Source organism: Hippocampus comes, unplaced genomic scaffold (assembly GCF_001891065.2).
Source record: "Hippocampus comes isolate QL1 unplaced genomic scaffold, H_comes_QL1_v1.1 scaffold158, whole genome shotgun sequence".
NCBI classification, from domain to species: domain Eukaryota; kingdom Metazoa; phylum Chordata; class Actinopteri; order Syngnathiformes; family Syngnathidae; genus Hippocampus; species Hippocampus comes.
This window is the reverse complement of record NW_017805548.1, coordinates 656221-672940: the sequence shown is the minus strand read 5'-3', so window position 1 is coordinate 672940 and position 16720 is coordinate 656221. Positions and strand designations below refer to the sequence as shown.

Sequence of the window (16720 nt, the reverse complement as noted above, 5' to 3'; positions counted from 1 at the left end):
TGAGTATGTTGCGTTCAGGAAACTCGCAGCTGTGACCGAAATAAACATTGTTCACTATGTAAACCAGTGTGGTGGTTGCTGTTGCCGTTTCCGAACGAAGCAGTAGAGGTCGCTGTTGGATTAGACTTTGTTGTAGTGAATGTCTTCGCAAGGCTGGAGCAGAGAAAATGATTTCGTATAACGCAACAGGGGGGTTTTCGTCGTATGGGGGGCAGGAGAATGGGAATTATGTTAATGCATGAAGATTTTTTCACATAAGGGGGTATTTTCGCCCATGTAGGTTTCGTTCTAGAGGAGTTTCACTGTACCATACTGCTACACGATGTTACGGCAGTGTCGCAAAGCAGTGGTTGAGTGACTGCACACAACTGTTACGGCAGTTAAATAAAGACCGTTGACAAAGCAAGTCGTCTCCTCACGTTTTCGGACAAAAGTTGTGTCACACAACAATATAGTTACAGTGGTCAGTGTTTCTAGTCGTGTCTTATTTTTTTTTCTCTATTTTTGGTATTAAATTATTGTAACTCGGTGACACCCTTAAGGGGTATCTCACTTGTGCGGCGAAGGTTTTCAAGTGTGTACGCATGTAGTGAATGTTGTTCTTTTTCGTCACGGTCCTCTCAGGGCCGAAAACACGTTCCCCGACAATTTTAATGGTCTCAAACAGTTTTTCTCGTCTCAAAAAAAATTTGAACAAAACACACTCAGAAAATGTCCTACTGTTAGGACATCACATAAATGTGTGGTTTCTCATAATGAGCATCTCAAGTATGTTGTTTTGATTGGAACTCAGAAAGTAAGACAAAGACACACAAGTGCCCCACAGGACATTCCTCTGAGGGATTGAATGTTCCCAAATTCCTTGTTCTTGTTTTTTTGTAGCTCGTCGCCAAAGGCTTTCAAAGATCAACAACAGAAAAATCAGTCAATGTTCAGATTTGAGAAGCTGTAGCCAGGTAACGAAGTATTGTTTTGTGATTGTGCCAAATTTTATGAGAAAACATGTGTTGCAACAGTGGAGGGGTTAGCCTCTTAGACTGTTGATCTTCTTACTCTGACGACATGGACTTTTAAACAGACATCTTCATGTTGCAAAATTCGAGTTTCCTATTGGTGAGCAAAAAAATATACATCCATAACTTTCCTTCAGCTCGGAATGGTAGGGGGTTGCTTGGGTGGGGGGTGCTCTTCCTGTGTGAGTCACGTGCATATCTGGTTCACAGAGATGTTTTTGCAAGGAAGAGAAGGACTGACCTAATGATTTCAGCCTGGCTAGAGAGAAAGCGGTGGGGTGAGGCAGAAAAGAGGTGAAGGCTTGCCAAAACAGATGGGAGGTGGGGGAAGGCAAAAAAGAGGTGAGAGGATGGCAAAACACACACAAATGAATACATTCAAAGGAGAAAAGAGATATTTATACCTGGTTCCTTTCTACACCCAAATTATTTGAGTAGCAAAATGTATGCAGTGCAGTGGAAGATAACAACGTTCTCTTGCTTGCATTTGGGATTGGAGTGGATATCTCTTTCCTCCACTACTTCAATGACTTGTTGTCTTTGGGCAGTTGTTGGATAACAGTCACTTCATATTTGGTGCAAACTTTAATAATACATAATTCATAGCTTCCATGTCTGTTTCAATCTCGGCCCGACCTTTACATGTTTGCATACGGCTTCACGCATGCCCCAGTTTCCTCCCACATTTCAAAAACATGCATGCGAGATGAATTGAAGACATTCACTTGCACATTGCTCAGAATGAGGGTTTACATATGAGCCCTGTGATTGACTGTTGACCATTATTCTAATCGAGAGTGTTCCCTGGAAAGTTTACCCATGACCCTGAACTGTTATTATGGGTCTTCGGGAAGTTGAGTGCAATTTGATTATTCACATTTGGCAAAAATCACATATTGTTACCATTATCTGTATCATCTGTATCTGTATCTCACTCCAATTCATTGAGAAGTTGTGAGCCATGAGACAAAAGTGTTATTTGGAAGGGTCTTACATTTCACAAAAGAGCATCGCACACTCACATACAGTTGCAATCCAAACGAAAAAAAAATGAGCAAAGGCCAAAACGGTCTGATGTCAGGATCAAGATCACTTTTTCATCTGCTCTGTGAGTGTGCGATGCTGTTTTTTTCCTTGATGTGCATGTCCTAGACAGTTTATGTGTGCGTTTGCTTCTTTTTTTCCGATTTGAAAGGGTCTTGCCAAAGCACATACTATAAACACATTCAAGTGGCAAGACTGGGTGAAGAAAAGCAGCTGTGCAGGAAAAGGTGATTTCTAAAAGGGAAAATCAATTAAAAATATGAGACAATCGGAAAAAAAATGTATTTTTAAAGTGCAAAAGGTACGAAAAAAACATCAGAAAACTTGAACAGGAAGTCGTGAATTCAGAGTGGCAGAACGGTTGGAGGCACTAAAGTGAAAGAAGCGGAATAATTACAGGCAGTTAAGGAAAAAGGCCAACTTAGGCTGACTGATTCTAAAAAAGTGGAAAAGGTGGGAACTTCTTCCTTCTCCACCAGTAATGAAAAGTGTGTGTGTGTGTGTGTGTGTGTGTGTGTGTGTGTGTGTGTGTGTGTGTGTGTGTGTGCGTGCGTGCGTGCGCGCGCGTGCGTGCGTGCGTGCGTGCGTGGTGTGTGACCCACAGAGCTCCGGCCCGCCCATTGACGCAGATGTAAACACACAGCCATCAAGCGATTGTCCACATCAAAAGTAAAACAAAATGGACTCTAAAACTCCAAGCCACAATCCTCAAGATGTTCCGATGATTCGAAGCGGCAGCTTCTTCAAGGTAAAGACACTGTGGCTGACAATGACTTGACTGAGAATGTGTCCAAAGAACATTTCTAGCTAGGGAACATGTCGCATTCGGAGTCGGAAGATGTTTCTGCATCCAAGAAATCTCAGTGCTGTCCTGCTTATCGTTTGGCTTTGACAACTTGTTTCAGACAGCGTTTCCCAGCTGGGGCTTGAAAGGGGACTTTCTTCCCCCAGCCTAGTTTTCAGGTCATGGAAAGTGCAATGTCTGGGTGGTTATTATGCAAATTAGACCACTGTTGTGTCATAGGGGGCCAATATTCACAACAACGCTCACAGACATACAGTATACTGTATTTGTAAATAGGCTGCTAACAAAAGCTTTACTTGTTTCTGTAATTTCACTCTTGGTGGGCCGCCAGGCATTGCAGACACCCAACTATTGTAGCTTAAAGCGTAACAATCATGACATAATAATGGAACATACCTTGTGTCTATCTTACAAACCCGTATTGTGATCTGGCCTTCCTTAATTTGGTCAGCAATTTTGTGGCTACATCTTAACTCATTCACTCCCAAAGACATATTTATATGTCTTTTCACACTCCACACGTTCAACCCCAGATACTTTTTATTTTTCAATTTTTCCAAGACTTAGGGGACAAAAAAAAGTGTCTAGAATTGGCTGGTACTGAATGAGTTTTAATACACTGTGCGCAAGCAGCACTCACATGTCACTGACACATTCAGTAAAACATTTCAGGATTGATGGCGTTCAAACAACATTGAGCCTAATTCATCATTTTGTAAGAATTTTCTCTCATGGCTTCACAGAAAGGTTTGAGAGGGAGATTTTTGGAATTCATATTATCGACACCATTGAAATTTAACAGACAATAACACGATTCACATAATAGTCCACTGGTTTTTGTTTGTTACATTAAGGTCATATTGTGTTTTCATTGCACCACATGGATTGCACAATGCGGGGGCTTATTTGTACTATACAATAGTTTTTGACCTGAGTGCCAAACCTTTGGGGAGGGTGGGACTTGTGAGGCATGAACAGAGTGGACTTTACCGAGAGGGTAGGGAAGCCTTTGTTGAATGAGCTGGTGCCCGGATGTTGGAGAAAGGCACTGGAGAATACTGCACTCTGTTGGTCAAAATGGGTCATGTAATTTGTGAAACAAAAACCCTAAAAGGATTCATATTACCTCAACTGCACGGTCATATCACAAATGCAAAAACGAGAGGCACTTAAGTCATAAAAGCGAGAGGACATATGAGATCTATAAAAACTATTAGAACATGAGACGTTTCCATTTCATGCAATGTTATGGCTGTGCACTACACTTTTGTGGTTTTCAGGCCGGCACAATACAAAAGGCCGTAGCTGCAAATTATTTTTACAGCCGACAATATTAAATGCCATTGTGTGGGAAATAACGTGCCAGTAATGTTAAGTTTAAGCATACCATCGACTCCTGCATATTGGCGGTGTGGCACCCACGGATTCACATATTGGCCAATTTTTCAAACTACATTTTTCTGGGGGTGCGTTTGGAGGGGAGGGGAATTTATTATTTTTTTAAACCCCAATTTCCCCGTTTTTGTGGATCACGTATTGAATGTTTAACAGCATTTAATTAATGAAGACATTTTAGGATTTGTAAAATAAATATAAAGCCTTTTTTTTCACCCAATGCATTTCATTGTGTTTCAATGACAGTATACGCAGATTTCCACTATTCGTGTGCTGGCCGGGTCCCTATCACCCATGCATAGCTGTAATGCGCGAACATTTTAATTAGATTTTAGAACCAACAATATTTTTAAGTGCAAAGAACCATGCAGAAACATTGAGGGCTGGGCAATGAATCAAAATTTAAATCAGATTTTTTGGGGGGCTTCTCTCAATCACCAAAACGTCATACTGTAACTGAAGAAAAACGATCGGGCCGCACAGCGCGTTGTATTTTTTTAATAATTTTTTATTTAGATTAGTTTCTTTGAGAAGGGACAGTGCAATTCCTGAGAACACATGAAAAAAAAAAGCCAGAATTAGCAAAGAGGCTATTTTTCATCTGTAGTCCCTTGCGTATGGACATTTTGCATCTGTGACGTGTTATTCTGCCTTCTCGGCGTGTTTTAAGATGTTTATTGATCATCAAATTTAAAACTATTCACACAATGAGAATAATTACTCAAAATTATATGTCAAAATACAACATATGCTTTGTTTTAGTTTCGTTCCTGTAAACGCTTAATACTAACCTTGAATGTGAATCTTTATTCACAAGCTAGCAACAATTAACGTTAAAACTCACGAGAAGGATTTCCCATCAAGTCACAAATAGTCCCACACACAAACGTTGTAGGAACACACACACACAGGTAATATAATAATACGCGCAGACATATGTTTTCCTACTCTGTGAAAAACAAGGTATATTAATAAAGTTAAATCGCGACATTCTTTTCATCCTAATGTATGTTTCTCCATGCATGCACCACATTGCCCCACAGAGGCCAAGGTTAGCACAGCATTTTGGATCGATTCAAAGTTGACAGAAGAGTGCGGTGTTTCACTTCTCAGATGGACGGCGAAATACGCTAAACCGGCGGCGTTTAATACCGTCACATCCCATGGCAGTATTGCGCAAATTTTGAAACTGAGATATACTGTATTTACAATACAGTTACGTCCCGAGTAACAACACACGTACAATTAATTCACACCTACCACTGTAAAAGAGGCTGGTAGACCCCTAAAAATTATCACCAGAGGCATGCTGGGTACAATTACAGAATTTTATTTTCAAGAGTATACAAACATGTCTGAATGAGAGACTGGAAAATATGGAAATGACTAACTGAACGGCACACGCAAGACTGATGCAAACTGAACAAGACAAGACAAGCGAACTGGAAACTATACAAGACACGTGCAATTGTGAACCATAATAAGTGCCCGCAAAACAAGAACAAAAATAAGGATGACTGCTGCTGAACAAGGTGCAATGTAGAATGCGAGACATGGAAATATGAGAGACCAAAATAAAAAGGCCCAGAATCATCTGCGTGGTCCAAATATTGAGTGGAAAGCAATACGTTTTCTCACACTTGTAGGTGGATGTAGGTGTGCACAATGCTTTGTGTTTAGTTTCCTGCCGGTCGGAAATTAACACACACACACACACAGGATGGCTGACGAACCCTTTCCCTTGTTGAAAGCCAGATCGGTATCAGTGTCTTCATCTGGTTTGAGAAATTCCTTTGGCTTGGTTGCTGTTGCCACTCCTCCTTACATTTATCTGTCAAGGCCTCTCATTCTTTATTCTTGCAGCTGATTGATGCATTTGCACTGGAGATTGGGGAGTTAAAGAAGGAGATGGTTCACACCTCTTCCACAGTGGACCTGGAGCCCGTGGACCTACAAGGGTATGGTTGTTGTCATCACTTATGCTGTCTAATGATGAAAACCTTTATCAATCTGAACATTTAAAAAAAAAAAAAAAAAAAAACTTAATTGTGTTCAATTTGGGCTTGGCACTCTGGCACTTGGGTCTTTTGGTACAGTAAGTGGATCAAATCTCTGTTCTGTCCCCGCTTTGTCAGGCCGGAGAGAGACGTGTGTGGCGACATGAGTGCCATTGATCTGGGGTCCCCCCAAAGTGGCAGCGCGAGATGTGAAAGGGATTATGGATATGACTCATTACGGAGGAGGATGAGCGTGTTGGACAGACTGACTCAAACCCACCTCGTGTGGCTGCTGCTGACAGTCAATGAAGAGGAGGCCACACACATCCTACTTAAACAGCCGCCAGGGGTTGGATCGATTCAAAGTTGACAGAAGAGTGCGGTGTTTCACTTCTCAGATGGACGGCGAAATACGCTAAACCGGCGGCGTTTAATACCGTCACATCCCATGGCAGTATTGCGCAAATTTTGAAACTGAGATATACTGTATTTACAATACAGTTACGTCCCGAGTAACAACACACGTACAATTAATTCACACCTACCACTGTAAAAGAGGCTGGTAGACCCCTAAAAATTATCACCAGAGGCATGCTGGGTACAATTACAGAATTTTATTTTCAAGAGTATACAAACATGTCTGAATGAGAGACTGGAAAATATGGAAATGACTAACTGAACGGCACACGCAAGACTGATGCAAACTGAACAAGACAAGACAAGCGAACTGGAAACTATACAAGACACGTGCAATTGTGAACCATAATAAGTGCCCGCAAAACAAGAACAAAAATAAGGATGACTGCTGCTGAACAAGGTGCAATGTAGAATGCGAGACATGGAAATATGAGAGACCAAAATAAAAAGGCCCAGAATCATCTGCGTGGTCCAAATATTGAGTGGAAAGCAATACGTTTTCTCACACTTGTAGGTGGATGTAGGTGTGCACAATGCTTTGTGTTTAGTTTCCTGCCGGTCGGAAATTAACACACACACACACACAGGATGGCTGACGAACCCTTTCCCTTGTTGAAAGCCAGATCGGTATCAGTGTCTTCATCTGGTTTGAGAAATTCCTTTGGCTTGGTTGCTGTTGCCACTCCTCCTTACATTTATCTGTCAAGGCCTCTCATTCTTTATTCTTGCAGCTGATTGATGCATTTGCACTGGAGATTGGGGAGTTAAAGAAGGAGATGGTTCACACCTCTTCCACAGTGGACCTGGAGCCCGTGGACCTACAAGGGTATGGTTGTTGTCATCACTTATGCTGTCTAATGATGAAAACCTTTATCAATCTGAACATTTAAAAAAAAAAAAAAAAAAAACTTAATTGTGTTCAATTTGGGCTTGGCACTCTGGCACTTGGGTCTTTTGGTACAGTAAGTGGATCAAATCTCTGTTCTGTCCCCGCTTTGTCAGGCCGGAGAGAGACGTGTGTGGCGACATGAGTGCCATTGATCTGGGGTCCCCCCAAAGTGGCAGCGCGAGATGTGAAAGGGATTATGGATATGACTCATTACGGAGGAGGATGAGCGTGTTGGACAGACTGACTCAAACCCACCTCGTGTGGCTGCTGCTGACAGTCAATGAAGAGGAGGCCACACACATCCTACTTAAACAGCCGCCAGGGGTGAGGACCATGATCTTGAATAATCACGCATCATGCACATTTTCTACGTATGTATAATCTCCCATGGTATGGGATTGCAGGTTTTCTTGGTAAGGAAGTCAGTCACACTGCAGAGGAAGGTCCTCTCTGTGCATCTGAAAGATGATCGGGCAGGGAGCTCCATCAGCCACTTCCCCATCAGAGAGAGCCAGTATAGTAAGTTTCATGCACTGATGATTTATATGAAGATTCAAGTAAAATACAGTGGCGCCTTGAAACATGAGTTTAAATCATTCCTTGACGACACTTGTAACTCAAAATGTTTGTATCACAGATTTTAATTCCACTTTGAAATGGACGCAAAGGCCATTAATCTGGTCCAGCGTCCCCCCACAAAAATGTACTTTGAATGAGAAAAATATCTCTCCAAAATATTATTGTCATTAAATACAACTAAAAAGTATTAAACTGGTTTTGTCAGACTTTCTCCTTCAATTGCCTTGGTCACATGTGGGCAGTATACATACAGATCAGACTGACTCAAACGGTTTTCGACCATAATCCGTTCCAGAAGGCTGTTCGAAAACCGATTTGTTCGAAAACCGATTTGTTCGAAAACCGAAACCACGCTCTTTTTAAAAAAAAATGTTTATTGAACACGTCTGCTCACAATGGAAAGCGACACGAGGAAGCATCACTTCCTCATCTACCCGAGGAAGGCGAGAGGAGTCAAGTGGTGCATTCAAGTGCACTCAGTTTGTTCGAGAACCGATTTTCGGTCGTAATCCGAGGCATAAAAAACTCGAAATTTTTGGTCGAAAACCAGTTTGGTCGAGAACAGAGACGTTCGAAAACCGAGGTTTGACTGTACTGCACTGAAGGCTTAGCTCCTCTCTCGGCTTCTCAGTATGGCAATATGGTAATGTTAGTCCTTCTTAGCAGAGGATAAAGATTATATGCCTGTTAGTATTGTTATATGTTGCGTCTCCATATGTTGCTGCACGTTTTATGTTCAGATATCCATTGTTTAATGCAATGGTTCTCAACTGCTGTCACTCTGGGACCTGCATCTAGTTGTTGAAAGGTGGCAACCCACTTTTATGGAAGTAGGGATCAATAAAGCTTTTTTTTTTTGGTTTAAAATAGTCTTGAACATAAATATCTTTCAATTGAAGTCGAGAATCGCCGGAATTCTTACTGGACGCTGAGCTGAGGACGCTTTTCGACATCGAACGCGCGGACACCTTGGAGCTAATCAAGAGAAGAACCCGCCTCGCCGTGCCCACGTCGCCCTCGAGGCAGTGGAGCAGCGTTCGCTGGCGTCGTTTGCGACGACCAACTCTGTCGGCCTCATCACCGCCCTCGGAGCCGGCCACGATTTCCTCAACGTCGATCCGGCCGAGTGGTCGGAGAGGGACGACTTCACCACGGCTCGTCGGCGCGCTCGTCACCTACGGGTGGTGAACGACTTTGCGGAGAGGGGCGTCGCCCTCATCAGCGCCTTCTGCGGCGCCATCACGCGCGACGAGGAACAGCGACAGCACCTTCTGCAGGTCGTGGAGCGACACCGGGCGTTGCACCCGTGCGCGAAGTAGGCATGGGATGGCACGCACGGCGGATTTCGTTTTTTTTTGCGGTCTAACAGTGTCACTAGTGTTGATGGACATTATAGACAGATGGACAGATAGACAGATGGACCAGTTAACATGGACCAACAATCTCACCAGTGTTGAAGGATAACCACGGTTGCCTTTTTTGCAATACATGCGTTCCTGTCTTCCGTCTTTGAATTATTGCAAGTGCGAACTGAGCAAAACAAAATCCTTACTGTACGGGAGAAACCGTACTACCATTCAGCCCCGTAAGATTCTTTCCATAGGGGAAACTTTGGTCGCTCTGCGGGACGGGATAAAATTATCCGATCGGAATAAAATTTTGCACACATCCTTGTGTCATAGTATCGACAAGATTTCCGACCCGGCCCGACGAATCCGACAAACTTTTCCAAAATGGACCACCCTAATGTACATTATATGTTAAACGCTCTTTCATATGAGTTGGATGCCAAAATAGGGCTCTATATTAATCCTTTCAGGGACAGCGGTTTCTACAGTGGATAGCTTATCATGTTATCAGGTAACAGGTTATCATTATTGGTGCACAAAAGTGTTCACTGTTGCGCTGATAGCACGAGTACAGAGTTTTTCGGGGCGGTATAGCAGGACCATATTTGCTGATGTATGGCCGTCTCAATTGGCATACTGATCTCAAATCAGGCATATTAAACCTGTTGGACTGATTAGGCCCCACCTTCTCACAGCGTGTGGTGTGCCCCTGAGGACAAACGAGTGACGTGCAGCCAATCAGAAAGCGAGGTGGGGAGGAAGCAGGAAGTGGAGAATTTAAAATCAAAACAGTCATGACGCAACAGAAAATCCGTGCTCGCTCTGGCTTCGGTTCTTTGACCAACGCCTTTTCTTTTTATGTCAGTGCTTTCTGGTTAAATTAAAGTGCAGACTATCGCCACTGCCTCATTTTTGCTGCCACATTTGTTGACTCTTAAGTCATGTTGAATCTCGAGAGATTTTGCGTGATTTCCTATCCGACCCGGGAATTTTCATGAACATGATCAGTTCGTATGTGATGTGTTGACTGTCGTGTGGCTGCACACCGTACAATGTATGTATGTTAAAAACGGTTTCATCCGTGATTTTTTTTTACTCGTCATGCGTGGGGTCTGTCAGGTTTTGGAAGTTTGCCAAACAATTTGAAATCTTGCTGTGTGAATCAGGCTTAATATTTCCTGTCACTTGATGCAGTATGTTCCATGTGGGAACTTGGTACACCTCCTCAAAAATCAGAATACATGTACTCTACCTGTAAATTTCTACCAGCTGGCCTCAACCCACAAAAAATGGGGCCTGCAACCCACTTTTTGGTACTGACCCATGTCGCCAAGGCACCAGAATGAGCAGAAGAATTGCTGTGTGACAAAAACTGTTTCTTTTTATTTGTATTTAATTATGTCTAGGGCTGCAACCAATGATTATTTTAATCAATTTATTTTTCTGTTAATGATCTTAGTGTTGAATCATAATGTGCAACTGCTGTCTGTCGCTGGATCTGAATCTGAGAGGTCTGAATCTAGTCAGTGCTTGTTACGGCCCAATTTTCAACTCATGTGACCTTTGAGAATACTTTTTCTGTTGTGGAGACTATACATTAGAAGTAGTAGTTGTCGGAGCACAAAAATCTTTTTTTTTTCCCCCTTGGAAAAGCTTTTAGTTAGCAATGCTGCTTGCAATGTCACGGAAGTGAGGGAAGTATCTCTGTGTGAAACAATGAGCTCATAGCAGCTGTCACAATTCCTTGATATGACTGCACATATGCGAGGGCGTGTCTGTGTTGACATGTGGGTCATCTGCTCACCCGATGGCTTTCCCAACCTGCACACATTGGAGTGGAAAATATTCCGTGAACGCTGCATTCCATCCATATATTTTACAAGGTTGCACGAAGGCAGGATGACTTCTGGCAAAAGGCAGACAACTCCCTAGTCCTTGGCTGGTTGCCAGTCAATCACAGGGTACATTGAAAGTAACCATTCACACTCACATTCACGCCATGACTGCAATGGGGAACCCCGCCTTTATGAAAGTCAGGGATGCTATATTTGGATGACTATATATTACTGTATCGACTCTATAGTACATTGATTGTTATAGACAACATTTCATATCTATATGTTTGATTGCTTTCTAGCATTTTCTCTTGATGGATCTGGGATCAGCTTTGCAGATCTTTTCCGCCTGGTGGCTTTCTACTGTATAAGCAGGTACTTAGTACTTTCTCCATTTTTTTCTCTTTATTCATGTGATACAATGCTGCTGGGGGATGTCGAAAAACGATGTTTAGACTAATTTGTTGGTTTTTACTGCACGAGATGCAGATTACAACAATTTAGGTCATATGAAGGAATGTAAGGACAGAACACACAATTTGTTGATTTGCATTCATATTATATGACATGTACTTTGAGTTATTAAAGATTCATGTAATAGGATAATCAACATCATAACAATAAAGAGCATTGAGGAAAATGATTGACAAACTGCATCGTCATCAATTATAAATATAAATCATAGACATTAGTTTTGGATCTGTTCATAAGACATAAACCACGTTGTGTTTTGTTGTTTTATTGATAGGATTTCTTAATTTTGTGTTTCTGATCACTTTAGGGATGTGTTGCCCATGCCTCTCAAACTACCCGAAGCCATTGCATCTGCCAAGACACAAAAAGATCTAGAAGAGGTGGCTCAACTTGGACCAGGTAATCTAATGCATTGCTTCGGAAAGGAGGCAGTTCTGAATCAATAAAAATATGTTTCCAGTATTTTGGATTCACGTATTTTAGTGGGCAGGTAGCCAGCTACTGGTGGAGGACTGCAAGAAAATGTTCACGTTGCGGCATTGACACTGTATGACCTTTAATGAAATTTTTCCAAGGACGGCAAATCCCTGCTAGCGCCCCTGCTGGTCAGTAGCCTAATAATTTCCCCCAACAAAATGGTGTTGTGCTGAAGCATTGTGTGTACTTTGACACTTTTATTATATTTGTGTTAGCATTTGGACCAGAAATATTCAATAACATTTCATCTCTTACACACAAAAAAAAAATCCACCTAGATTCGTCAAAAGGGTAAAATGACGATGACAAGGCAGTTTTATTTCTATAGCACATTTGCAACACAAAGCAACTCAATGTGCTTCACACAACCAGAAGCCCAACACCTAAAAGCATTTACAAAAAGACGTGTTCACATCATCGATAAAAAGTGTGACGATTTGGGATATAAAGTGATCCCTCGCTACTTAGCGATTAACTTATCGCGGTTGCAGTGCATCGTGGATTTGTCAAAAATATTCATGAAAAAAAAATTATTGAAAATGCCGCAAAAGGTCTGTGAGAGGCAGCGAAAGTCAGCAAAACAACAGCGAGTCACATAGAGCAACATATACAGTACTACATGTATATTTCATGTTTATGTTTACTGTATTTTGTTATTTATACATTAACCTAACCTAACTTATACATTTTATATATATATATATATATATAAAATTCTCCCTAACGCCATTTGTAAAACGAGAAACACAACACATAAAAATGCAAATGAGAATGCATGCGCAGAGTAGCTCGTAAAAATGAATTACCCCCTTTCAGTGATACACCTCTGCCAAGAATACACGGTTGACCTCGCACTTTGAAGGAATCTCTCGTCAGTTATTAAATGTTCCCAAGCTATGGCACCGAATGGCACAACAAAAGTCAAACTTTCAGGTCATTTTTGCACATATGTGAGGACAAATGCATGGGACAAAATGTCTGTGAAGATGAGGGAAAAAAATATTGATGATGACGTAAGAACAGGAAATGGAACTTATCTCAACAGTGTCCTGGCTGCTCAGTACAACATAAACAATACACCATTTCGTAGAGGGCTCGTCCTCCTTATGGTCATCCTCAGCTGTCTTTGGGCAAGAGGCGAGTGGTTAGCTAGTGACTCATCGATCTGTGGTTTGGGGGTTGATTTTCACTCGCTCCGCTCCAGTCATTACAGTTCTTCTACGTTTCGATGCCATGATCTACACGACGTAAGTGAATAAAGTTAAAATCTTTCGCAATTGCAGTCAAACGCACGCCAATAAAAAGTCACTTACACGTCTTTGTTTCGAATCTGATGAATGTGAACGGCGAAGCGAACACGTCTGTTCGGTCGTGTCGAGTGGGGGCTGCTTTTAAGCTAGTGCCGCGTTCTATAGGACGTTAAGTGAATAAAGTTAAAATCATTCACAATTACAGTAAAACGCACGCCAATAAAAACTCACTTACACGTCGTCGTTTCGAATCTGATGATCGAAAAACGCGAACTGAAAATGTGTCTCGTGTCGCCGTTCCGTAGCATCGGGTTGGCGTTGCGTGTATTTAAGCTCCCGTGGCATGACGTCTCAATCCGGGTTACGGGTAGTGGAATTTCCGCTTACGTAAGTTCCGGTAACATGTAATGTCGTAGTCAAAATGTTAAGGCTTTTGTTCCGGGTGAAGGATATTCCTTTGTTATCACATCTGAAAAAAAGTGAACTACCTGAAATGACATCTTTTAATTTTAAAACTAACAATAACTGACTATAATTAGAACAAAAATGTCCTTTGTTTGAATGTTTGTCAATTAATATCATACATGAGGTTTCAATGTTCATTTTAAATGTATTTATTTTGGTATTGCTGCATATACGTACAGAAGAAGGAAGGTCAAACAGTCATTTGAGAATTGTAGTTTACTTTACAACACATTTTTAATTATGCTGCATTCAACAAATACTTTTTTTTTTTTTGAATAAAACTAAACTAAACTGAAAGGAAGCATTAAAAATCCATCCATCCATTTTCAACACCGCTTATGCTGAAGAGAGTCGCGGGGAGTTGCTGGAGCCTATCCCATCTGACTTCAGGCGGAAGGCAGGCTACACTTTGAACAGGTCACCAGTCAGTTGCAGGGCACACATAGACAAACAACCATCCACGCCCACATCCACATCGTCACTGAGTGGGAACAGATTTCACACTGCCCGCATACCACTCCACCATCAGTGACTAAAAAAAAAAAAAGTAGCTATAGTGTGAAAAGTCCAAAAGATTTATAAACTTGGCCCATTCAACAGGTAAATGTATTAATGGCTTTTGGCAAGACAACAGGAACAAAATTATGACTAATTCCTGGTGAATATTTTGTACTAAATCCCGAATAGCAAACAATAATCTTTATAAAGCTAAAGATAAAAATATCAGTTGTTTCAAAAAAGAACACCTTTTTGAAACACTCATCTGACTTTCATGCAGGTAGCGTGGTCGGTCTAAATGTGAGTGTGAATGGTTGTCTGTTTCAACATGTGCCCTGTGATTGAGTGGTGACCAGTCCAGAGTGTAGTCCACCTTTCTCATGAAGTCAACTGAGAGAGGATCCAACACCCTGCAATCCTGAACAGCATAATACGCTTTGTAGAAAATGGATGGGTGGATGGAAGACAACTTATTATGTATGCCAAAAAGATACATTGAAACTGACGTAAGGTTTTTTTTTGTTTTTTGTTTTTTTTAAATATGCTCCAGAAAAAGACCATGTAGAGGTGAAGGAGGACATTGGGCCACTTATTCTGACTGACATTCACAACACATGTTTATAAAGTGTCATAAAGTGTTTCTGGTTTGTGTGGTGATGATTGACTTGCTAAACTTCAGCGCACAAAATAACAAATAAAACCCCACAGAGAGAATTACAACAACTTTAAATAACGCTGGGAAGAATGTCCTCTGCTTTTCTTAGTTCTTGACACATTTACAGTTGCCTGAACCATGTCAACTCGATCTGATGCATGCCCTTTTGTGTGTCGTGTAATGGAAATTGTTCTATATTACTGTATTCATTATTCATTCTATTCATTGCCGTTATTTTACTTTTACGCTCATTGACAAGGGTTGACAAGTTTCATATTGTCACTGTCCCCTGTCAGCCACTTAGACTCACAAGGCCACATACCTGCTGTTGCAAAGGATTGATTCACTCACTTGGCCTTTACATAGAACATTCCACATTCTGCAGCATGATTACATTACACCTAGCCTTCAAGAGGGATGATCTAGTTATATACATATATAATTATATTAGTTATTGTCATCTTTGAACTGGGGCTTTATTTCCAAAAAGTCTGAGCAGTGAAGGTTGTAACTGTTTTTGAAAAGCACAAACAAACAAAACATTTTGGCTTCTAGAATAAAGACAAGAAAGATTTGATAAAGACAACAAACAGCAAAAGTAATTGTGATCTTTCCATATCAGAAATTACACGACATGTACAAAGATATCGGTGTCATGAATGGGTCTGCGCACGTACTGAAGTATGCTATAAAACTGCTGGCACTACCGGCGTCTACTCTCTGAGTCTGGTGGGCTTCAAAAACAGCTGTCACAGACACATGCACAGCTCTTCGACAAAGAACCCCTGCAGTTGAATTCCAAAAATGCAGTTTAGAAACATTTGGATGTTTCACAGATCACTAGATGGTACCAGGGATGTGTTCCTCGAGCCGGTCCTTGGCCTCGAGGACCGAAGGTCGGTCTTTAGGAGTCAATTCCTTGGCCTGCCGGTCCTCGGACACAATGAGGGATTAGAGCCTCGAATCCCTTGTCCACAGGTATAAAGTAGGACCGAGAATCGCACAGAGAGCCGGTCCTTGGCCTCGAGGACCGAAGGTCGGTCTTTGGGAGTCAATTCCTTGGCCTGCCGGTCCTCGGACACAATGAGGGATTAGAGCCTCGAATCCCTTGTCCACAGGTATAAAGTAGGACCGAGAATCGCACAGACCACGACGGAATCAAATAAATTCCATCCAGGGTGAAGCTTATTGATGGGTTAAGCTGGCGCTTTAAGAGGGGCAGGTCTGCGACAAGTGGCAGTTAGCGCAACGAATAAAGAGCGGCATCACAGTTAGTTTCAATCACGGTTTGTTCCGTTCGTGATCGGCAGTTTAAATAGCGTGTAAAGTCTTTCTGTAACAGTGGTGTCTTTTATGTAGTTATTTTTGCACAGTCGTCACGTTTCTGCGGTGGCACTAATGTTTGTTTGAACCAAGTAATTTGCGTTACAGCTGGAGTCAACGGGTTTGGCCGTTGGGGTTTGGAGTCCTTTTGCTCGATTCCAGTTATGTTTTTGGTGAATGCTTTCTCGTGTTTGGAATAATGAATATTGATAATACATAGTTTAAAATCATGGTTGATTTAATTCTTTTTTATTA

The 16720-nt window shown here is 41.6% G+C and overlaps 1 protein-coding gene across 3 annotated transcripts in view; it reads left to right on the top strand.

The window, feature by feature from the left end:
- Window positions 1-16720, top strand: part of LOC109521738 (ras and Rab interactor 2) — a 42580-nt gene that overhangs the window by 9378 nt on the left and 16482 nt on the right. For 2 of the 3 annotated variants that reach the window (XM_019879777.1, XM_019879779.1), the window contains exons 2-7: window positions 2662-2805; window positions 6121-6215; window positions 6393-6603; window positions 7965-8079; window positions 11626-11698; window positions 12105-12196. In XM_019879777.1, the coding sequence (XP_019735336.1) occupies window positions 2737-2805; window positions 6121-6215; window positions 6393-6603; window positions 7965-8079; window positions 11626-11698; window positions 12105-12196 (655 nt within the window). In that variant the 5' untranslated portion in view covers window positions 2662-2736. The remainder of the gene's footprint in view (window positions 1-2661; window positions 2806-6120; window positions 6216-6392; window positions 6604-7964; window positions 8080-11625; window positions 11699-12104; window positions 12197-16720) is intronic. The other variant, XM_019879778.1, reaches the window with a different exon arrangement.